The following is a 22,780-nucleotide window of genomic DNA, read 5'->3' on the forward strand; positions in this document are numbered from 1 at the left end:
TGTGTGTGTGTGTGTGTGTGTGTGTGTGTGTGTGTGTGTGTGTGTGTGTGTGTCTTTCTCAGTCCGCTTTGTGTTGCTGACATGTAATTGTCTGATTCATATTTTGCATCAACGAGCTGCATATACTTCTGTGGACTTTTTGCCTGTTTTTGCACATGCACATTTGCTGTTTTGATTTCAGGAATTCTCTAAAGTTTCAAATAAATCCGCTGCATTTCACTTCTATGTCTGAACTTTTTTCTTAACTTTTTTTTTCTCCACAATAGGCATTTTAAAAAAAATGGTGCCCAAGTCTTAAAACGTTGTTGGTGTTAAAATGTTTTCATTCATTGATCGGAGAGCTGATGTGAAAAGGGTGAGTCTATGTTGTGAAAAATACCTGAGTTATGAAAACTGTTTTGAGAAAAACGTGTCAAGTGATCGAGAAAATGTGTGCGCTGTCTAAAGCTTTTGTTTTGAAAATACAAGTGCGTCTTCCGTTGACGTCGCCTAGGTGTTTTCCAGGTAAATTTGGTCGGTTGTACGCGCTTAGACACATGCCGGAGTAGGAGCTGTTAATGATGTGAGTCCGCTGATATCAGCAGATTTGTGGTGAAATATAAAATATTTTTTATAAGCTCGCAGATGAGAAATTACACGTGTTGTTGTGACAAGTCTGTTTCTCGATGAGGGCAAGTTGACGTTTTATTTGCCTCCTGGGCTCTGAAGAGGAAGTTTAATTTAAATAGTCGCTATCACAGCCTCGAGGTCGGAGCGATGTCTCTGAGCGATGAGTTGACTGTTCTGTTCCTTCTGATCAGCGGGGTTTCTGCTGTGATTGGTATGTAGACCCTTTTAAGTACTTATCTTAGAATCACTGTTTCTTCAAACCTTGGGTTCAATAAAATTGACAAGTTTATACACCGAAGAGTACATACAAAGTTGATCTGTTTTGCGCTGTTTTAAGGGCAATCATTAATCATACGTTCACTTAATAAAGTTTTATTTATGTCACCATGTAATTTAAAGTTCCTGGCATGTGTCTAACGAGCTGAGCACAAAAGGAGAAAAAACTGGTAAAATGTGGACATTGTTGCACGTGACAAAAACATGGTGATAAAAGTAACAATCAAACTGCTACAAATATGTAAAGACTATGACTTAAAAGTTATTACAACACCCAAACGACGTGAAGGTTAATGAAATTGGCATGCTAAAAGCATAGGTAACGTGTTTATGCAGTGTGCTGTCACTTTTCTAATACATTTGAATAATCAAACACTTTATCCTCTTTGAGGTGAGACATTTGACCAAAAATCTAAAGGAAAATCTTTTATTAAATGAATTCAATTTAATTGAACAAAATGTTACACTGGTCTTTAATGTCACCTGTTGGAGTTTTGGACCTCTCCCCCTTGATTTCTAAGATGTTTGAGGGTTTTCTTACGTGTGTTCTCCTTTCCAAATTTCCCCAACAGTGGGACTTGTGTTGACCAGGCCATTCCATAACCCTGAATGTATTTTTTTGTTGTTGTTGGGAAATTAAAATGGGAATTTTGTGCTGTTCTTGAGAGCACCTCATCTATTTGACAGGTGATCTCTCATTATCCTCAAACACTTTCTGACATGATGTATTCATGGTTAAGGGAATGACTGCAAGCTGTCCTGTTCCTAAAACAGAGCATTTACAGCCCTACCTTTGACTCGTCTGTCCATAGCACATTCTGTCACCACACCTGGTCTTTTCCTGTATGGTTGCTGGAACGCTGTAGTTTTCCTCAGAGTTCTTTTTGAATAGCAAATTTTTCTAGTGAAGGTTGGATTCATGCCCCTTTTTTCTGTGTGTACTATTACTCTAACAGTTACAGAGCTACCTGTAGATGTCTTGCTGACATTTGAAGCTCTTAAAGATTTCCATTTCCTTCAAGCATCTGCTGTTCTGATGAGTTTGCTTGAGCAAGCAATGCTGTTCAGACTGGACGTCTTTTTTTGTCGTTGTTGTTGTTGCCACGCACCCTTTCTCTGGAAGACTGCTCCAGCCATTATCTATAGGCAGTACAGTGTCCGTGAGATGTCGTTATTATTATTTCAAATCACTGTTTCTGGGAACTCATCTCCAGACCTGCTAATTTTGATAGCAGAAGCTAAGTTGATAGTGATTTGTTAATGATTTAAGGAAAAGGTGGGTGTGGGTGTGTTTGGGAATGTTATGTGTTTTTAGACTTTGTGATACTATGAAAATATAAAGTTATAAATGTGATCAAGGTCCAGGCTGCTGCTGAGGTGATGTTCATATAATTGTGGCCATTTTACAATCAGTTTAATTAGTAATCAGGTAGCTCTGTCCCTGCTTGCTTCGAATCTTTTCACAGAAACTTTTAAGAACAGTTTCATTTAGTGGAAAACCTTTTGCTTAAGTTGTCATTTCCCTCTCAGATGCTTTGTCGTTCTATTTATAGGAACACAGCTAACCGGTCCTGTTGTGGCGCACTGACATTCTTCAATGCTGAACCACATATCAGCTAATTTTGATCAACTGCAACACTAAACTTCCCTTATAAAACAAAGGTCAACTATGGGCACTGTGAGTGTTTGCAAACTGTACTGTGAAAGAGGGTGAGGTCTTGATAAACCTGCTCTGTCTGATAAAGGACGGTACCAGCTACAGTGCGTATTCCACAGAACTGTTCAAGTCAGTTGATGACACTCCTCTGATGTCCTTGTCCTCAAACTTTAATTCATCAAATCAAATACGTGTATGTTTGTTTGTGGTTGGTTTGGTGGCGTTCATTGGAATTTCAAACATTATAACTATTATATGACCAACCCAGGTCCATCAAGAAAAATGTTTTCTCTGAAAGTTGACCTGCACAAACAATCTGACCTCCACCACATCCTACACATTTGAGATGAGGTTGTTTGGCTGTGAACTGCAGTCATTAACTTTCAGTGTGTTCACATCAACATCACTTTATTGTTTTTCTTTTTCAAAGAGGTCTCAAATATCACCTGAAATGACAAACAGCAATGTGGCAAATTCTTTGATTTAACCTTGTGTTGGGCCAAGTCATCATCAATGATGACCGCAAAAAATACCCCCTAACCCTCTGACCCTATGGTATCAGAATATGTTTGTTTGTGTTGTTTTTTTTAGCTTTTAAAAGGTTTAGATGTAAGGTTTACAGCTGCACTTTAGGGCAGTAGTATGAATCAAGCAACAGACAGCAGACAATCTTTAAAACTGATCATTTCTATAGTCGTCCAACTTTCTTAAACACGGGACCGTCTCATGTTTCCACCATCCGTCAGACACATGAACTCTGTGCAGGATTATTAAATAACATCTAATGGGATCGGAAGTGGCAGGTTAATTCTTGCCCTTTTGGAATGATTCATTCATTTAACTTTAGCTGTAACAACTCATATTCCTAGATGTACAGTAATTTCCCATAATAGCATGACAGAGTTCTACTACTTTTAATAGGAAATAAGACAGCCCCCAACAAGAACTCTAACTATGATCTAACTAACAGTTCAATCCTTGGAGAGAAATAGTAAAGCTCTATTACTTTTGGATTGTTCTTTAGCCTTCTACACAGTTTCACCTCAGACGTCTCTCACAACATTTAAAGATTTAGAATAACAATCTCAAGGCCTGGATTCTTGACTTTCTAACTAACAGGAATCTGAGTCCAGATTAATAGAACTCGTTTCAATCAACTGGTTCCCCACAGGGATGTGTGCTATTGCTATTATTTATCCTGTACATAGCTATGTGCCACAGCAGGTATGGCAACAGGATCATGTTAAAAGTATGCAGATGACCCTGTTGTTAGCTGACTCTAGGACAAAGCGATCAGCTGCTGCAGAGTCCGTGATGACTTTGTGAATGGTGTGATGAGTTGTACGTTCAGGTAAACATATTCATGACAAAAGATGCCGTTAAATTTAGAAAATCTACAGAACAGGTCAAGTTAACTGAAGGTCAACTGCACACTTAACTTTGAAGCAAACGCTGCAGCCGTGTGTGTATTTATTCTTTTTTACGGCGCCTGACACCTTTGATTGTTGTCTGTGGCTGTTTTGAAAATGAGCATTTGAAGATGGATGGCTCATCTACTGCAGATGGAGTCAAGGAGCTTGAACCTGAGCTGTTGTCCTGAGAAGCACACACTCGCGATATCTTTCAACAAAGATTATATGATTTTGCAAAACGTTCAAAGACTGATAAGTTGTTAATACCAGCAGTGAACACAATAAGCTCTAAAGATTTAGCAGTTTATACATTTTGGTTGGAACCTGATGTGGAAGTGTTTGATACTGGCTGTAGTTCTCCAGTCGCTAAACACTTTCTGCAGTGTGTGTTTCCTCTGGACTGTAGTGCCGTTTATCTAACTAAATTACTGTTGTGTGAAATTTGTATAAAAACGCATAGAGATGATCTTTTCTTGAATATAATTAGAAAGCCCAAAAAAAAAAAATGTAAAAGTTTCTGTAGTGCCTACTTTCTGTGGTCCACACAGTGTCATTGTTTTGGTTGGTAGTTATGGACAGCATCATGTTCCTGGTGTAATTAACTTTCACTATTTCTGCTTTAAAGTTATCTTTGCTTTCCGAGTTTGGTTTTCATTTTGCATGGATCAGTAAAGGCTTTAATGTAGCTTTTCCGCCCACACCAAACGTTTTTGACAATTACCTTTGGATCCTTGTTTTGCTTAAATGTTGATGTTCACGCCCTTTAAGACTCAAAACAGGTGAGACAGATACTGAGTAACAACGTGAAATGCTGGAGAGAAACCAGAAAAACAACAGCTACATCTGCCACTGTAAGTTTACCTTGAGACAGAGTATGTGTTAACACTCCCTCTCTTGTGAAATCCGACACAGGAGCAGCGGCACGGTAACTGCGTAGACTGTTCGTGTCTGTGCAGAACTGATTGGCTCCAATGATAAATGTGTTTATCCAGCTCTGACAGCACGTATGAAAGTTGAAATTTTAACAAATGTTTTCTTTGGTGTAAAACTAACAAAAAAACCCAACTACATCCACCCCGCTAACAACATCCACCCCGCTAACAACATCCACCCCGCTAACAACATCCACCCCGCTAACAACACGCAGCAAGCAGAGGTGTGGATATGATGAAACTTCAGTTCCTGTGTGCAAATTTCCCAGAAGAATTTCCCAAACAAAACAAAACAACATTGTAGGTGGCAGATTTTTTTTTTTTCTTATGTCCCCTCAGCTCTGAGGGTGTAACCAGGCAACCCTATAATGAGGCTCGATTACATGATTCAACCATGTAATCAGTGGGAGGGCCACTGATGCAGTCAGGTGTTTCTATTATTGTGTCCACCCCATTTATAGTAATGATGGTAAGCTGAATATTTCTGTCCTTCATTTCTTCGAATTTCTGAAAAGTTCCCAAAGAAAAATAAAGTCTGACTTCTGGTGGAAAATGCTCTGAACAGGATATATGAAATAAATGTCTCTTTCCTCTTTTTCTTATTTGCAGTTTTACCTCCAACAAATGTAAGAGTGAGCTGCCAAAATGTAAAGGTCTCTGTCCGCTGGGATTACAGAACCCAACCACAAATCTTTAGAGGAACCCTTCATCCATGGTAAGAATGAGCTTTTATAATACATTATGTTCAAACTTATTTGGATTTTACTTTGTGTGATACAGGTGCCTAAATGCACTGCTGTGCTTGTTCTGTTGCTTTGTGCGCTCCCGTTTGTCAGCATTAGACTCTGGAAAGACTTTTATTTTTGAGAAACTTGAACTTTCCTCCACTATATTTAAAGTATTATTCATGGGATTAATCTGTCTTTGTTCTTTTGTTTTTTATTTAGGAATTGTACATTTGAAACCACAGATCACGAGTATGACCTGAGCAACTGTATCTGGAAATCTGGGGATGAGAGATATCTCAAGTTCATGTATGTCAGTGTAGCAGCTGTACAGGGAGGCATCAAGTCTGAAGCTGAGAAGTCAAATACTTTCTCCTTTAACAGTTTCGTCACAGTCGACACAAAATGTAAGCAATGCTGCTAGTAAACATTTGCAGAGCCTGGTTTAAGTGAGAGAGATGGAGATTAAGCTTGGATATCTCTTCTCTTCTTCTTAGGTTCTTTAGAGTTCCCTCCTGTAGAAATAAAACTGAAGGAGAAGATGTCCACAGTAAGTTTCCAGAATCCCCTCAAGTTCTACAAAGAGATGGCACAGAAGGACACGCGTGAATACCAAATCGACTTTACAGTTAAAAATGAACAGGTAAGGGGTGGCTGGCATATACTGCTGAAAATTGTTGTGTGTTTTTATGTGTTTTGACAAATGAAACCGTGATGATACTTATAAGATGTAGTGATTTCATTTTAAACCTTGCATATTCTTTATGAGGAAGAAAATGAATCAACACATTAATAAACATGAAAGCTGCATGCTGCACGTGTTTATTGGCTATAACAGAATACAGAATTTTAGTTCAATCATTTGATAAATGTGCGATAAATGCAGGCTATCTGCTCTCCAAGTGAAGTGTATGTCAGTATAGCAGCTGTACAGGGAGTGAAGTGAAGTGAAGAAGTCACTTGGATGAGTGACGAAACGTTTCCCCCACAAAACGCTACGTCCAGATGAACAGAATCAACTTTTTGGAGATTTACTTTCCTGGATGATTGAGAATGCATCAAGACCATGATAAGGCTCAAATGTTTCTCTGGGTCTGTACAGATGTTTCTTTTTCTTATTCCTGACCAAAATGAGTCTTGATAGTGAAGATTTTGATCAAATTCACATCCTTGTGCTCTGGGAAGCAGTTATGAGTCTGTAAGATCATTTTCAGGAAGCTTTTTGGGACGCAAAAAATATTTTCGTGTTTTTTATTGCAGACAAAAGTTTGCTGGTTGTAAACTACATCTGAAAAATTTAGAAGTGACAATATTAACTGCCTCCTGGAAATCAAGAATAAAGATGTTGTATATTATATAGTACTTATTTAATACCTGGAGCCAGATATGAGCATGAGCAGTCCACCTGTTGGTAATAACGCACCAATGCGCTACGTGTCACAACCACCATGATCTGCATTATTTCTGTTAATTAACTTGAATAATCAAGACATTAATAAATTCCTCTGTGACTTTCAGGGAGAATTTACAACGTCATGCACAGATGAAAAAATCTGCCAATGTGATAATGTGTCATTCAAAGAGGGTGTGAAGAAGTGCGTCAATGTGAGTGGAACGTTGTTTGTCGGGGTCGGTGCTCAGCAGGTGGAGTTCAAGGAGACAGAGACATGCACGATCTGGCCCTCTGCAGTATCACCTCCCCAACGTAAGTGTTTTTATTTTTTGTTTTTTATTGGCGGTGTGGGACAGAGACGAGTGGTTTTAGGATCAACAAAGTTGAGAAACTAAAGGCACAGGCACATCTGTCAACAGGAAGTAGTTCAGTATTTGCACAGGCCTCATGCAAACTCTGGGTGGGAACTCATTCATTCTATTATTGCAATGTGACTAAAGGTCCAGCTATTCATGAATTATTTTTGTACCCTTAGCGATTTGCATCTCATACAATATTCAGATTGTTGGGATACAAACACTGAAACACTGATGTATGTAAACTATATTATTATGGTGACGCCTAACAGTGTTTACTGCAAATGAATTTCACTGTTTACCAAAGTTTTCATGAAGCAGACCTAGAAGGAATACGTCTAAATGTTGGGGAATATTATACTATATTATATATTTAAGGGCATCAGATTTGCATAAAGAGAACAGGTTGGCTGGTTGGGTCACGTTTTAACTGGTCAAACTTTAATGTAACTGCTGAGATCTGGGGCTTGTTTTTTTGTTTTTGGTGCTGTACTGGTGTGAAAAATGGTCAGAATTTGCTAGCGTGACTACATGTTAAATAGATTTCCAAAGGACAGTAAATTTGTAGATAAAACATTCTTTCAAGTAGTGTCCGAGATATTTGAATGCTCTGCGTCTGTGAAGGTTCTCATGCTCTGCGTTCAGTCATCATAAGGCCATGGTTTCTACATGATTAACTTGATGGGAGGGCATTCAGAAGAGAAACACCACAAAAATCAACATAGAAGCTTGAAAATATCCGCTGAGTACTAGAGTTAGGGGTGCAGAATGTCCTGGCAGAACACGTCTCTAATTTGTGAGTACATGTCCTGAGCATCTGTTGCATGTGATCGCACAGCAAGCATCTCATTGGGGTGGTAGATCTATAGTAACTGCAGGCTGAAGATGTTTAAAAATGCAGCCCTGTATGAGTTTATGGGTTGGATTTGTAAATTAGAACCAACTGATGTCGTTTTTGTTTAGTTTGGTTTTAGCTTTACTTTGTGCCTGAATTAACCTTTTGTATGTTTTGTTTTTTTAGCAGGTTCCAATGAGGTGATACTCGCAGCTGTGCTGTCAGCCTTGCTTTTATTTGTTCTCATTGTGGTAACAGCTTGCATCTGTAAGCTAAAGGCATGGACATTTAACCCCTCAGATACTCTACCATCATCTCTGGTAAGGTGTCAAATAAAAAACTAAACTAAAATAAGCAGATTATGATGTTGCTTTAGCTGTTTTTTGTTTTTTTTAACCTTGTGCCAAATGCTTTTTCTGTTCCTGTACCTTGCAGAAGGACAGTGCAGGGAATCAGAGCAAGCATCCAACCAACCCAACCAGACCACACATTAGTCGAATCTCTGTCAAAAGCTTAGGCAGCAGTCAGGACGACCCCGAGGAAACTGTTCTTCTCAAGGACACCGGTCAGTCTGCAGACAACAGCAGTGCTGGCTCTGACTACAACCCTAGCAACTCCTGCTACGCAGAGAGACCGCATTTGGACAGCAGCGATTCTGACAGAAGCGGGACGGATGATGACTCTGGAGATGACTCGGTAAAGACGGAGTGTGTTTCAATTGAAGAAAGGTCTGCTTATGACTGCCCACATGTGATGATGGACATGGGTGGTGGAGACATGGTTACAGGTTACACTGGGAAGTAAGTCATGACTCAGAGGACTGAAGCTGTTTTTTTGTTTAAACTCAGGTCATCAAAGGTTACAGTCTAAGCCCACCTTTGGAATGTGAGTTTATAACAATATGAAATCTTCACTATATTTTTGCCTTTTGAACATATTCGGCCAGTGGTTAACACTGCACTGACAGACTTGGCTGTCTCAGGGAAGCAAGCTGGACATCTTTGTCTTCCAGCTGTTTTCTGTCGGGTTACAGAGGCAGCTAGCTGGATCTCTGCTGGTTTCTGCCCCTGCATCAGATACAAGGATAATAGGCAACTTTTATATACCGTCTTTTAATCTCTGCTTAACATGTATGTCTATATATAAAGTGATCCGCCACAATATTAAAATCACCTGCCTATTATTGTTTCGGGCTCAGCAGTGCTATGTGACAGTGTTTCCTTTCACTGTGGAGTGGAGCTTCTCTGCATTGTGCTTTTTTCGCTACATGCTGCAGAGAAGTGATCAGTTTGGACGTTTTTCAGTGTAGTGAGGTGACTGACTGATGTAGATTAATCCAAAGGAGGTTGTTGGAATATTAACTACTACTTTGATCTATTGAAAGCAGTTGCAGTGAAAGGTGCAAATATCTACTGATTGTCAGGGGCAACCATATTAACTAATCTAAACAAATATAATGTATTTGCATCTTTTTGTATTGTGCTCTACAACAATTGCTTCCATTCATTTTCTAAATTTGTGTTGGGGCTTATCAAAGCAGCGTCATAGCGTGGCTGGAGCCTATACCAGCCGACGGTGTGTGTGAGACATTTGGGACAGGGGCGTCCGTCCATCTGTTCTCTTAACTTTATATCTAAGACAATGGAGCCTGTCTGAGACTCACCCTGGGGGAAAGTCTATCACCAGGCCAGTGGCTCAAATAAAACCCAACTATCTATAACAGGGTAAATAAACATGATTGTTTTTCTGTCTTTTTGTTGTATTGACCCTTAAACACTCTTAAAATGCCTTAGAGCCATTGTAAGGGTTTTGCATGAATAGTCAGAGATAAACCAGCAATTTTCCACACCTGACAGCAGATCTGCAGGTGTCACAGCTACCTTTCAGTGTTGCTGACGGTGCCACACCTATGCAGCCGGCAAAACCTGCTCTGTAGGCCATGGGTTAGTGCCTTTGTTCTGCTTGCCTCAGAAGCACGCAGGTTTGTTGTTTACTTCAGGGTTGATGTTTTGTTTTTTTTCTATGATGTGGGAAGTGTAAAATATTGTTGTATTTTTGTACAGCTTATATGATCACATTCTCTTTAAAGGTCGGACACTGGAATGATTTTTTAAGTTTTTTATGTGCATTGACCAAGAATGTTTGCTTCCAGCATCACTAATAACATGAAAACGTATCAAACATGAGTTTTTCCTCTGACTGAAACATTTAGGCCTGCTCTCAGCACGCGGTCCTTTATTGCATAACAAGAAGGAATGTAAACACATTTTGTCCTGTGGGGATCAGACGGCACGTTAAAATCGGCAGGAACCCGGAAAATTGCTTCTGTCTTGTTTTGATCATTTATTCAGAACTTTTATGATTTTATCGCCAGCAGTGACGACTGTTTATGGCTGGGTGTGACTTGAAGTGTTCCAATACAAATCAAATGTAAGGGGATGCATTACAGGTGAAAAGAAGGAAAGAATTTTCTAATATAACTATTAATCTTCCATTGTGGATTACTTAAAGTAAGAATATTTGTAATATCTATTTTCTGAAATGTAATGATTTTGCATTATCATACATATTTCTTCCACGACACGATCCTGACCAAATACAGTGCTTTTTTCATTTTGCTCATATTTTAGTGTAAATGCTGTCGTCAACAGTTGCCATGCTTTTTAATAAATTGAGTGAAGTGCTGCTGAAGTGGACATTTGAACTGGCCAGAAAATGTGTTTTTGTATTTTTTAGTTTTTGTGAAGCATTATTTAAGTTTATATAATATCACATTGAAACTTGCCAAGATAACTTCTTCGATTATGATCCAACCAACAAAAGTAAGAAATACTGGTGTTAAAGGCAACGTGTAGATACATCAGTATTAGGCTTTTGGTTGCTGTCATGTTTTATTTTACCTCAAGTCATATATTTGGATAAAAACAACAAGGTTCTTACTTGCTCACTAAGTTACAGGCATAAATTGCAGGGTACAATCAAAGATGGTAGAAAACACATAATCCTGCTAATTAATAGACTAATAAAAAAATTGAACTACTACTCCAAACTGAAGCAAAAATGTCTTGAACAGCAAGCAATCATTTCTTTATATGTTTAAAATTCTTCAGACTCATGTATTTTAGATCATGGTTCATTAAAGCCTTAAAAAGGCAACACTATTCAAACAACTTGGCAAAGAAACCATTTAAAACGTTGTCTAGGCACTAGTAAGATACTTTTTTTGCACCACTCAGGTGATTTCCTAAGAGCCAATAACTTGCCATATTTCAGCATGATGTGTTCTTGGAAAAAAAAAAAATACCCGCTCCTTTTGAGAAAACTGAACAAGTTTTTCTCAGTAGCAGGCCTGAAAAGCTTATCTGCAGATCAGCAGATGAACTCATGTAAAAGTGATGTGGTAGTTCAGAGCAGGTTAAACTGGTTTGCAGTTCAGTGGTGACGTTTACAGTAACAGTGCTGCGTGGTGTTCACTATCAGTGTAACAGGGAACATGTAAATTTTAACTGATTATTCAGTCGCCTTTATGTATAAAGACAGCATGATACATGATCTGCTCTAATCCTGTTGAAGTCAATTAAATCTGGATGTCAGAGCAGCACAGCTCAGCTGATCACAGCCTGCACTGGCCCTGTAGAAATAGAATCAATAGAAATTACTGCAACTTAAATTAAGTGATTGTTTTCTTCCCCATACCCACTTTAACTCCTGACTTTAGTCATTTTTCTGTTTAAGTATGAAGGCAGAGACACACATCTACAAAGAGCCTTTTTTTAATTTCCTGTTATTCTCTGCTTGTGCTTCACAAAACTTTACTTCAGGCTCAATCTCACATTCCACCAGTAAAGATGTGAAATCAACGTAGCGTGGAGAGAAGCGCGTTTCCTTTATTGTTGCAGGTTAGGTGTTTAAAGTGACCCTCTAAATTGTTCTTGTTTGTACTCCACCTCGTTATCCTTATTTGTTGCTCACAGCTCAGTTTAGACACGTGGCTAGCAAACAAGTTGCCATAGCAATGTTAGTAAAATTTGTGCTGGAGCTGATCCCTGGTTTGCTTGATGGGCAGGCCGCCTCCAGCTGCCTGCGTCAGAGCTCATCTCTGTTTGAAGAGGAGGACAGCACTTTCTCCTGTTTCAACTACAGAGCTTCATCAGCCCCTGCTGGTGATTAGTTGGATCTACAACAGCACAGAAGGACTTAAGTCTTGTGTAGCAATCAGTTTAATTCAATTGTATTGATGTTGTTTTTTCTTTTAATTATGCTAAATGTGTTGATATCTCAGCCCTTCAGTGAACACCAATGAATTAGTACAAAATGTAAAGTTTATGAAATGCACAAAAGATAAACATCTTGTATTTACAGTAATAGTTTAGAGATGTTATTAAATGTGTATCTTAAGTTTGTGCACAGACACATAAGCTTTATCAATGTAAGCTTATTTCATAACATCATATAGTGACCAAATTACAATTATAATCATAAAAATGCTCAAACTACTCGTACAAACTCGGCTCTTCAGACCGGACGCATCTCATTCACTATGAGACAAACAGGCCCATAAGAAAGTAAGTGTACAACTAAAATGCAGACCTGTTAAACATTATATACAGTGAGTTTTTTTTAAATTGCTGATAATAACCATAATAAAATTAATATTGCTGCTTAGATATGATTAACACAGAATCAGCCACTGAGTCATCCACCTTATCACCTGTGGTAAAAGTACAGCATGACAAGACTTACAGAAAGAATCTCAGAAACCTGGATTAAAGTACTTTTAATAAAGGCGCAAAATTCATATTTGACAGGCATGACTGAAGCGTGACAGCCTGTCCTTCAGTATTCCTTCGACAGCACGATATCCTGAGCCGGATTACTGGAGATGAAATTCAATTTTTGCTCTTTCCTGAATGAATTGGATGATTTGGGGAAACCAATACTTCCCAACATCCCCTCAGACCTCTCATTTGCCATGATTTCCTGTTCTGGCAGCTCCACTGAGGTGAAGAGCAACATGTGACCAGTTGAAAAGTCAGTGTCGGCACAGGCCTGGCAGGCAGCTGCTAAAGCTTCAGGCCTTGAACATTTGTCCTCAGGTTCAACATCTGCTTCTCCTGTCGGGCTTTTTCCTCCTTGAATGCCATTTTATTGGCTTTCTTTTCAACTCTTCTTTCCTAAAGAAAAAAAAAAATACAATAAAATCAAAAATATCAGGAATCAAAATGTAAAACTGATATTCTACAAATCTCTTCATGGCATAATCACAGCTTCCTTTCTGTGGGAAGGCTTTGTAACATCACATATTTCATCATTAAAATAAATAAATAACTGAGCCTAGTCAGCACAGGATACCAAAGTATTTACCCCAGTTTGCACTTGGATTAGACTCCTTTCAATGACTTCTTCAGCTCGTTAATCTTAGGCTGGGTTAAAGAATTAGACCTTTGTCATTCTGACTGTCAACAAATTCCAAGAAAAGAACAAAACCAACATTGACTTGGTCCTCAATAATCTGTCTCCCCAAACAGGCTCCTCGCTCTCAATTTTTACAAACACTTCATAAACACTTGGTCTAAAAAACAGCTGGTCAGTGTCATTTTATTCTGTTAAAAGGAGAATATTTTCAGCAGTGTACTAATCCACATTTGGGGCTCAGCAGTACAGAGAGACTAGGTCAAAATTAACTCGTGCTGATGATGGAGACAGACAGCTGATTTTAGATGGTGCTGAGAGGAGTCGTCTCTGATCCACTGTCACAGCAGTGACTTCAGATACAGCCCGCTGACCTGCTCGTGTCAGGTCACAGGTGCTGTGACTTCATCATTTGGTTCTAAACAGAGGCCGGGACAGACTTCCTCACCTTACGTTCTTCCTTGATAGCCTGTTTCCTGGCCTTCCTCTCTCCTTTGCTCTCCTCTTTGCTTCGAGGCTGAGCGGAGACACGAGGCAGGTCTGTGTCGTTAATTCTCGTCATGCGCTCTGCCTGCTTGGCTGTGAGGCCTCTGGCTGGGAGCACATCTAGAGGGATGCCCGTCTTACTGGAAACACGGATCGGCTTTGGCTAAAGAGAGAGACAATTCAATTCAGACCACACGTGAATAAACATGAATAATAAACCTTAAAAAAAAATGACACATTTTCTAAGCGTTTTATAAGAGCCTATCCCAGCTGTCTTAGAGCGAGACAGCTGGGATAGGCTCCAGCACCCCCTACGACCCTGAAAAGGATAAGCAGAAGCAAATGGATGGATTCATAAGTCACATTACTGACAACAACAACAGGATTAAAATGAAATAGATTCAAGAGCTTTTCAGAATTTTGAAGGTCTGACTCTGATTCTGGACGAAGCGTTTTCAGTGGAGAGACCACTAAACGTTTCTCGCTACGTCCAGATGAACCGAATCCACTTAATAATCAGGAAGATCGAGCATGCATGGCTATATTCTTTAACATTTGTAAAAACAAAATCCAGTCTTTGTTTTTTACCTTTTGAGGTTCTTCGATGACTTTGGGTCTGTTATACATGTTGGAGTATGTACCTGGAGGAGAAAAGAAATGGATCATCTGTAGAATAAAGATATTTTACACTTCCCACCACTACTGAACAATAAATTAAACCAACACCATAAAGTAATCTCAACAGTCTCAGTTTGTTGGAGCTGCACTCATCCATAAAGGATACAGCAAGACTTCCAAAATAATTGTTTTATACTATTTTGCACAAGTCTGTAGATTCTCACTGTTGTACCATCTCAGACCTCCTGCCAGTGATCTGAGCCAAAGGTCTCATATTAAGACCTGCCACTGATTTTCAGTCCAGTTCTTGTGTACTTTGGCTTTTCTTCACATTTTTTGACAGCCATCCTTCCACTGAATCCAGTTCTAATGAGGCTAAAAACTAGATGCTTCAACATAGGAGCCAGATGCATCATTCAGGCCTTTGTTGTGCTGTTGTTTCCTTTGTTGTCCACATGTCCTTTTCCCTTAACATATTAAAGGCACTGCTCACCACACTGTGTCATACCAAGTTTTGGCTGATAATGCTTTGAAAATCACGCTGCCGGTACAATAAATATTATTTTATGCCTGTCAAACTTATCTATGGCATTTTTGTAAATGCAGCTAAAGAAATGGGAAGTTGTTTCTTTGAAAAGGCTTGTAGTGATTATATCTTTAGGCAAGAGGCAACATGCCTAAAGAGATCATCTGAAGCAGTTTTGTCATTTCATTCCTTCAGTTAGAGGGATTTTATAGCCTTCAATGCTTCACAGGTCAGTGTTAAATTTTCTTTATTTTAAACCACCGGCACGTCAGCAGGGCCATTTCACAGCTCCTTTTAAATGAGTGTAACTCTGTTACAGGCAACATTGAAACGTGTCAGTAAGAACAGAAGCTGAGCTTTACAGGCATATTTGGTTTGTCATGGTAGCACAAAGCATTCACAAGGTAGTGCTGTCTGAAGACAGATTGATTTTGTCACTTTACAGCCAAACTTCCAGGTGGATTGCATCACCTGGGTGATAAAGGGTTCAGAGGCTAAACACAAAAAAGACATTCCTATGAAAATGCTCATGTATGAAAAACTAAAGAAACACTTTGAAAAAACCATCAGAGAATCAGGAGAACTTGAAAAATTACATTAAAAAAGTGGACGTGAAATACAAAGAAATGAGGGCTCAAGACTTTTACGCAGTAACATTCTGCATTTAAATATCTCTGGAAAGACGAATGTGTTTGTTTGTTCTCCCGAACGATGTCACAGATCAAGAAATCTGTTTACAATGTCAAAAACTTGGATGAATAAAAGAGCTCAGAATAAAACTCAGTGATGAGATAAAAATAGAACTTTACATAACATGATATAAAAACTCACTGATGATTGTTTCACAGTCCCACTTCTCTTCTGGAGCTTCAACAACAACGGTTTCCATCTCTTCTTCTTCATCCTCATCTTCCTCCTCCTCCCTCACAACAGGAAGCTCTTTGGGACCTAAATCTTCCGGCCTCAGAAACCTGATCCACAAAACAGAGGGGAAAAACCCCACACACAATACAGGGAGTGCAGAATTATTAGGCAAATGAGTATTTTGTCCACATCATCCTCTTCATGCATGTTGTCTTACTCCAAGCTGTATAGGCTCGAAAGCCTACTACCAATTAAGCATATTAGGTGATGTGCATCTCTGTAATGAGAAGGGGTGTGGTCTAATGACATCAACACCCTATATCAGGTGTGCATAATTATTAGGCAACGTCCTTTCCTTTGGCAAAATGGGTCAAAAGAAGGACTTGACAGGCTCAGAAAAGTCAAAAATAGTGAGATATCTTGCAGAGGGATGCAGCAGTCTCAAAATTGCAAAGCTTCTGAAGCATGATCATCGAACAATCAAGCGTTTCATTCAAAATAGTCAACAGGGTCGCAAGAAGCGTGTGGAAAAACCAAGGCGCAAAATAACTGCCCATGAACTGAGAAAAGTCAAGCGTGCAGCTGCCAAGATGCCACTTGCCACCAGTTTGGCCATATTTCAGAGCTGCAACATCACTGGAGTGCCCAAAAGCACAAGGTGTGCAATACTCAGAGACATGGCCAAGGTAAGAAAGGCTGAAAGACGACCACCACTGAACAAGACACACAAGCTGAAACGTCAAGACTGGGCCAAGAAATATCTCAAGACTGGTTTTTCTAAGGTTTTATGGACTGATGAAATGAGAGTGAGTCTTGATGGGCCAGATGGATGGGCCCATGGCTGGATTGGTAAAGGGCAGAGAGCTCCAGTCCCACTCAGACGCCAGCAAGGTGGAGGTGGAGTACTGGTTTGGGCTGGTATCATCAAAGATGAGCTTGTGGGGCCTTTTCGGGTTGAGGATGGAGTCAAGCTCAACTCCCAGTCCTACTGCCAGTTTCTGGAAGACACCTTCTTCAAGCAGTGGTACAGGAAGAAGTCTGCATCCTTCAAGAAAAACATGATTTTCATGCAGGACAATGCTCCATCACACGCGTCCAAGTACTCCACAGCGTGGCTGGCAAGAAAGGGTATAAAAGAAGAAAAACTAATGACATGGCCACCTTGTTCACCTGATCTGAACCCCATTGAGAACCTGTGGTCCATCATCAACTGTGAGATTTACAAGGAGGGAAAACAGTACACCTCTCTGAACAGTGTCTGGGAGGCTGTGGTTGCTGCTGCACGCAATGTTGATGGTGAACAGATCAAAACACTGACAGAATCCATGGATGGCAGGCTTTTGAGTGTCCTTGCAAAGAAAGGTGGCTATATTGGTCGCTGATTTGTTTTTGTTTTGTTTTTGAATGTCAGAAATGTATATTTGTGAATGTGGAGATGTTATATTGGTGTCACTGGTAAAAATAAATCATTGAAATGGGAATATATTTGTTTTTTGCCTAATAATTATGCACAGTAATAGTCACCTGCACACACAGATATCCCCCTAAAATAGCTAAAACTAAAAACAAACTAAAAACTACTTCCAAAAACATTCAGCTTTGATATTAATGAGTTTTTTGGGTTCATTGAGAACATGGTTGTTGTTCAATAATAAAATTATTCCTCAAAAATACAACTTGCCTAATAATTCTGCACTCCCTGTAATCAAATAGATCATTTAAAGCCACACCACTAAAAGAATGAAATATCACTCACTCCTTCTCTTTCTGTTTGAAGTAGTCTTTGAGGACTTCATCCAGACGAACACTGTCTGGTTCGATGAACCCTTCCAGCTCAGCGTTGTCCAGCGGACCGATCTCAACATCATCAAATTGTTCATAAAACTGAAACGGCACCATACAGGAAGTGTGAGCTCTGTTTTATCTCAGGTGCTTCATTTGTCACTGTACTTTTACATGAAGATGGGGAGAGTTCCTGACAGAGAAAAGACTCCATACGAATGCAAAAATGTTCACCTTTTCAAAGCGGTCGTCCAGCAGGGTGAGCTGCTCGTTCCTCCTCATCACAGACGAAGTCAGCGAGTACTCAGTGAAGCGACTCTTCGTCTCCTCGTCCATGAACAGAAACTCTCGACCTCGGCCGTCCCCTTCCGCGTCCTCGTTGCTGGAAAAACCGCCTTCAGAGTCAAAGTCGCCTTCCTCATCTGTGTCCTCCCACTCGTCATCATCATCGTGACCGTTTCCTCTATCACAGGTTACACAAATACAAACAATTACAACAGGATATGACAGAATTTTTGCAGCCCCGGGGCTGAGATAGATTTTGGTCGCCCGACCGGAGATATCGCTAGCACCGGGACGTTGGGCTAGCGATTTTGCGAGCCCTGGAACAAAATGCGTTTTAGCAGTAAGGAACAGTGAGTCTCTGTCTTCCTGTTTTATTCAAAATGAATTGAGATACAGCTCAAGTTTTAGAGGTGTTTTGATGATCAGAAAATACTTTTCTGATTGTGTTATAAAAGTTAAGGCACCAAAAGTCACATTTAAACAATGTTGCTGTAGCGAAAATGAATTTTTAGGCATAGAAATCAGCCTTGCAGTTACAGTTTCATTCGGGCTTTACAAAAGTCTCTAAATGTCTAGAATCACAAATCTGGAATAATCTCGTTTTTTAAAAGATACAAAAATAACCTTTGAGGAATAAAAAGAAAATTTTGACTATTGAAATTCTTACTCCACAGCTCCAGTCCCACTGTTTGCTCTGATGATGAAATCATCATCCAGGATGTTGTTGGGGTTCTGAAAATCAAAGTCATCGTCGAGCGCAGCTACAATGTCCGGATCCATGTCGAGCCGGGGTCCTGGAGGAAAGTGTATAAGACAGTTTCACTGTGACGTCAGGAGCCGAAGGTTGGCTTTAGGTTGCATCACATGTTAGAATTAACACATTATCTTTAATATGAAACAAAGTATATTTATGTAAATGTTTATATTATTATAGTGAAACAAAATTTTGCACAAAATATCGATGTATTGAGCTCTACGCTGTGCTCACTTTACTGCAGAAGCAGAAACGGGTCACGGAGAGGGGTTTGTGTTGGTGTGTGGGAGCTGCAGCCTGTAGGTTTCTACTGTTAACTGAAGTTATGAGACTGTGTGTTTCAGATCAGTTTACAGAGTAAAATAAAAGTAAAGTAACGAGTAGTATAACGACCGTCTTTCTCCAGGGAGTAATTAAGTAACATACTGCATTACCTTAAAGTATTCCATGTGTTAGAACTTTATTTTTATCAATGACCAGAACAAAGAGGGGAAACAGCAGACAACATGTAATTAATTTGCATGAATGTAATGTCTTTCATATGTTGCTTAGAGATGGCGGCGACTCTCAAAGTGGAGCCAACGAGAATCGATAAGAGATATCGATAACGGAATCGGAATCGCTAAATTCTTATCAATTCCCGTCTCTAGATATGACACCACAAACTGACTCCCACCACATGACTCATTTTTGCATATTGTGTTGTAATTTGCATGTTTGACAAGCACGGCTCTAAAACCTGCTGTTCTGCTGCAGGACCCAAATCTGCTGATGAGACGCAAAATTTCAGTTTTGTTTGGTTTTAGAAAAATCTTCTAAATCGGGTCACACAGTAATTAGTGTGGCAAATCTTGAGCGACAACATTCAGACAGTATTTAATGATGATTTATATCCAAGTTATTAAGATAACTATTATTTTAGAAGCTTGATAAAGGTCCTAAAACACATTTAAGTGATGGGCTGTTTACCTGAAATGGGAGCAGCTTTGTTCAAAAGTCCCACCTTCTCTTCAAACTCTGAGGCGAACACTGAAGAAGGCAGGTTGATGGAGGCGGCCTGCTCGTTGAACAACACAGGGATCATTTTAGATCAATTCCTCAGAGTAACTAGATGGTGCACAAGTCTGTTAAAAATGTTTCACAGCAACTCACAGGATTGTCCTTGTGCACGGTTTTTTCCCCCTCATTCTCCTCCTCTTCACCTTGGAGGGAAAGAGGCTGTCTGTCAGAGTACACCAGCTCAGATGGGCCCGACGCCTCCTTCAGGTGCTGAAGGTAGTTATAATCATCATCAAAGAATACGCCAAATTTCCGCTGCTCCTCACGCCTCTTCTCCGTTTCCACCTAAGCAACAACAAACACATGATCACAGCATCACATTAACGCGGCATTTCTGAAATGAAGTGAAATATTAGCCACCGGGTTGTAGCCCCTTTAGTTTGACCAAAGGAAATCAGAGCAGAAGAACGTGATTGGACAAATACAGAAGAAGAAATAACAACTCTAATTATGACAAATGACTTTGCTGATTCCTTTTTCATTGTGAAGTCCTGAACAGTTTAACCCCCTTTAGGGTTCTTAAAAACCAACAAAAGCTAAAATCAGCTATAAAATCATTAAACACACATCCTGTGAACATGAGTAAAAAGACTTATGATCAGAACAGCAAGGTTGTACCTTTGTGGCAGGCAAGAGGACATGCTGTGGCGCTTTCTCATCTGCAGCCAGAGGGTCCTTTTGACTCCTGTGGACGAGGTGAAAGGTCACAGCCTTCTTCTTGTCAATAAATGCCTTCTTCTTTCGATGGGGCTGAAAGAAACAGAAAATAAGCCAGAGAGAAACTTTGAAAGACTTCTGAAAGCCTAAATGCGCATTACTCAAGACCACTTTCAACAATACAACAAAGTCTGGCTGATTGGAAACAAAATATAAATAAACTAGAGCTGATTCAATGCTCAGTACTGTATTACAATACAAATACAACACCGTGGGGATCGTCACGCAATAGTGTTCTCAATAAGCAAACGTAACACGGATTCCTTATGGCTGACGCCATGGCAAACTTGGTTAAATTGTCAAAAATCAAAACTTAAGCCATTTCCTTTGTTTGTTTGTTTTAAAGAATAGTTTTTACTTCAGTCAACTAATATGTTTCCCCCCACCTACCTACCTACGTTAAGTTTTTAATCCTGCTGTAGTAAACACCTATAACAACTTCGTTTTGTAATGTAGTTGCTAATGCTGTGTGAGATGCCACTTTACTACTTACGTCCAACTGTTTGAGCAGGGTACAACAAACGCTGACAATGATTTTAGAGACTCTTTGAGATCATTTGAGTTCATGGGTAAACTCTCTAGCTCACATGAATAGGATTAACAAGACACTTTTCATTTAACTTACTTTTAAGTTTTCAATGTCTACTTCTAATTATAAAGCTATCACAACCTCTCGCTCACCAATTTTTTTTACCAGTTTCTTGGGGAATTGGCACGTTAGCCACTGTTAGCTAACAACATTAGCTGCCGTAGCCTGGCAATATCTTACCATTGTGTTATAGAGTCTCTCCTGTTTTCCGACGGGTCAAGCGAAAAGGTCTTCAAATCTCGATTCACGGGTAGCTGTTACAACATGTAACCGTTTAAGTGCTCACTCCTTCTCCGTTGTTTATACACGCTGCCTTCACCTTCACCACGCTGATGCTACCATTACTGGAAAGAACCATTAGCAAGACTAAGGGGGTTATAGGCATCGATATGAAAGCATTGATATGCTACGATGAGGTTTTCTTTCCCACAAAAAATAAATAATGTTGTAAAATATTTAAAACTATGTTTATATTTATAATATTATTCGTGATTCCTGCGTGTCATGTATGTGTAATTTAATTCCACGACATTATGGAGTTAGTATATTCCAACAATTTTTTCCCCATGCAACTTTATTTATATAGTGCCGAAAAACAAAAATATTTTTCGGTCCTTTAGGGGTCGCCACACCGTATTATGTGTTAGTGATGGGCAAAGGAAGCTTTTATGATACACTGAAACGTTCGAAGCAGAATTGTATCAAGGTTTCAAAACAGTTTCACGTGTCTCCACAGTGACATCTGCTGGACACAATGTGCAGACAGGCGTTCTAAGTGCACTTACATCAACAATTATGATTAACACTTGTTCTGGAGAAACCACCGTACAAGCAAAAAAAGAAAGAAAGACAGAAAAGAAAAGAAAAATGCTGTTATCGTTGAACAATTCGTTTCAGCAAATACTATTAAATTCTCATGTTAAAATACAAAAGGCTTTTTCATGTACTAAATAATTCAGTGCAACGCAGGACAAACCAATTTATAAAGAACTTTTTTTTCAAAAAAAGATGGCTATATCTATTGATGAACAGGTTTTCAGCTGTTTTGAGGCTGAGCTGTGCTCCATCCTTTGTTCAGTATTTGAATAATCTCCACCTTGCCTCGGCTCCAAACCATACATTAGGTTTCACTACCGTTAAGTAAACCTGCTTTTTCACTCTTGCTGCTGTCCTTCTGTAACCAGTCAGCCTTGGCATTATTTTCTACCTGTACTCTCTTCTTCAGTGTCTGTTGCTTTGTGTGGTTGCGACTCTGTCTCGCATACTTTCACATACGCAGGTATGCTTCCATCTTTTCCACTACAGATCACAAAGCTGTCAAACATCGTTGTCAAGCTGCCTGACCTCGTCTGTCAGCCTGTTCATCACCACTGCAAACAAGAAGTAGCTCACAGCACAGATCCCCTTACCAACCTAGCGGTCACTTCTACTGTCTCGCTGTCATCATACATGTCTTGCACCATCCTCACATACTTCCATACATCCTCATGCCA

The 22,780-nt window shown here is 39.6% G+C and overlaps 2 protein-coding genes across 3 annotated transcripts; one reads left to right on the plus strand and one right to left on the minus strand.

Moving 5' to 3' along the window:
• The first annotated feature begins 510 nt into the window (after positions 1 to 510).
• ifngr1 (interferon gamma receptor 1) lies at positions 511 to 10,887 on the plus strand. 2 transcript variants are annotated; one of them, XM_080879304.1, is made up of 7 exons: positions 511 to 820; positions 5,496 to 5,601; positions 5,834 to 6,018; positions 6,109 to 6,254; positions 7,130 to 7,316; positions 8,382 to 8,515; positions 8,631 to 10,887. In XM_080879304.1, exons 1-7 carry the CDS (start codon positions 757 to 759, stop codon positions 8,997 to 8,999), a joined length of 1,191 nt encoding a protein of 396 aa, XP_080735430.1. In that variant the 5' UTR covers positions 511 to 756; the 3' UTR covers positions 9,000 to 10,887. The 2 variants fall into 2 exon arrangements, with proteins under 2 accessions (XP_080735430.1, XP_080735431.1); XM_080879305.1 differs by having other exon boundaries at positions 8,385 to 8,515.
• Positions 10,888 to 12,956: 2,069 nt separating this feature from the next.
• On the minus strand, positions 12,957 to 21,636 carry ltv1 (LTV1 ribosome biogenesis factor). The gene is made up of 11 exons (XM_080880921.1): positions 21,468 to 21,636; positions 20,600 to 20,731; positions 20,075 to 20,266; positions 19,892 to 19,979; positions 18,836 to 18,962; positions 18,118 to 18,346; positions 17,858 to 17,985; positions 16,069 to 16,208; positions 14,682 to 14,734; positions 14,056 to 14,256; positions 12,957 to 13,369 (listed from the first exon to the last, which is right to left on the minus strand). The coding sequence occupies exons 1-11, from the start codon at positions 21,468 to 21,470 to the stop codon at positions 13,259 to 13,261; spliced, it is 1,404 nt and encodes a 467-aa protein (XP_080737047.1). The 5' UTR covers positions 21,471 to 21,636; the 3' UTR covers positions 12,957 to 13,258.
• Positions 21,637 to 22,780: the final 1,144 nt, after the last annotated feature.

This window comes from Rhamphochromis sp. 'chilingali', assembly GCF_963969265.1.
Source record: "Rhamphochromis sp. 'chilingali' genome assembly, chromosome: 4".
NCBI classification, from domain to species: Eukaryota; Metazoa; Chordata; class Actinopteri; order Cichliformes; family Cichlidae; genus Rhamphochromis; species Rhamphochromis sp. 'chilingali'.

Excerpts from the sequence above, each read along its gene's own strand:
- ifngr1 (XM_080879304.1), top strand. The coding sequence starts at position 757 with ATGTCTCTGAGCGATGAGTTGACTGTTCTGTTCCTTCTGATCAGCGGG. Across the intron at positions 7,317-8,381 it reads TGCAGTATCACCTCCCCAAC|CAGGTTCCAATGAGGTGATA; the intron begins GTAAGTGTTTTT and ends TTGTTTTTTTAG. Across the intron at positions 8,516-8,630 it reads ATACTCTACCATCATCTCTG|AAGGACAGTGCAGGGAATCA; the intron begins GTAAGGTGTCAA and ends TGTACCTTGCAG.
- ltv1 (XM_080880921.1), bottom strand. Across the intron at positions 16,209-17,857 it reads TTCAAACAGAAAGAGAAGGA|GTTTCTGAGGCCGGAAGATT; the intron begins GTGAGTGATATT and ends TTTGTGGATCAG. Across the intron at positions 14,257-14,681 it reads TCATCGAAGAACCTCAAAAG|CCAAAGCCGATCCGTGTTTC; the intron begins GTAAAAAACAAA and ends CTCTCTCTTTAG.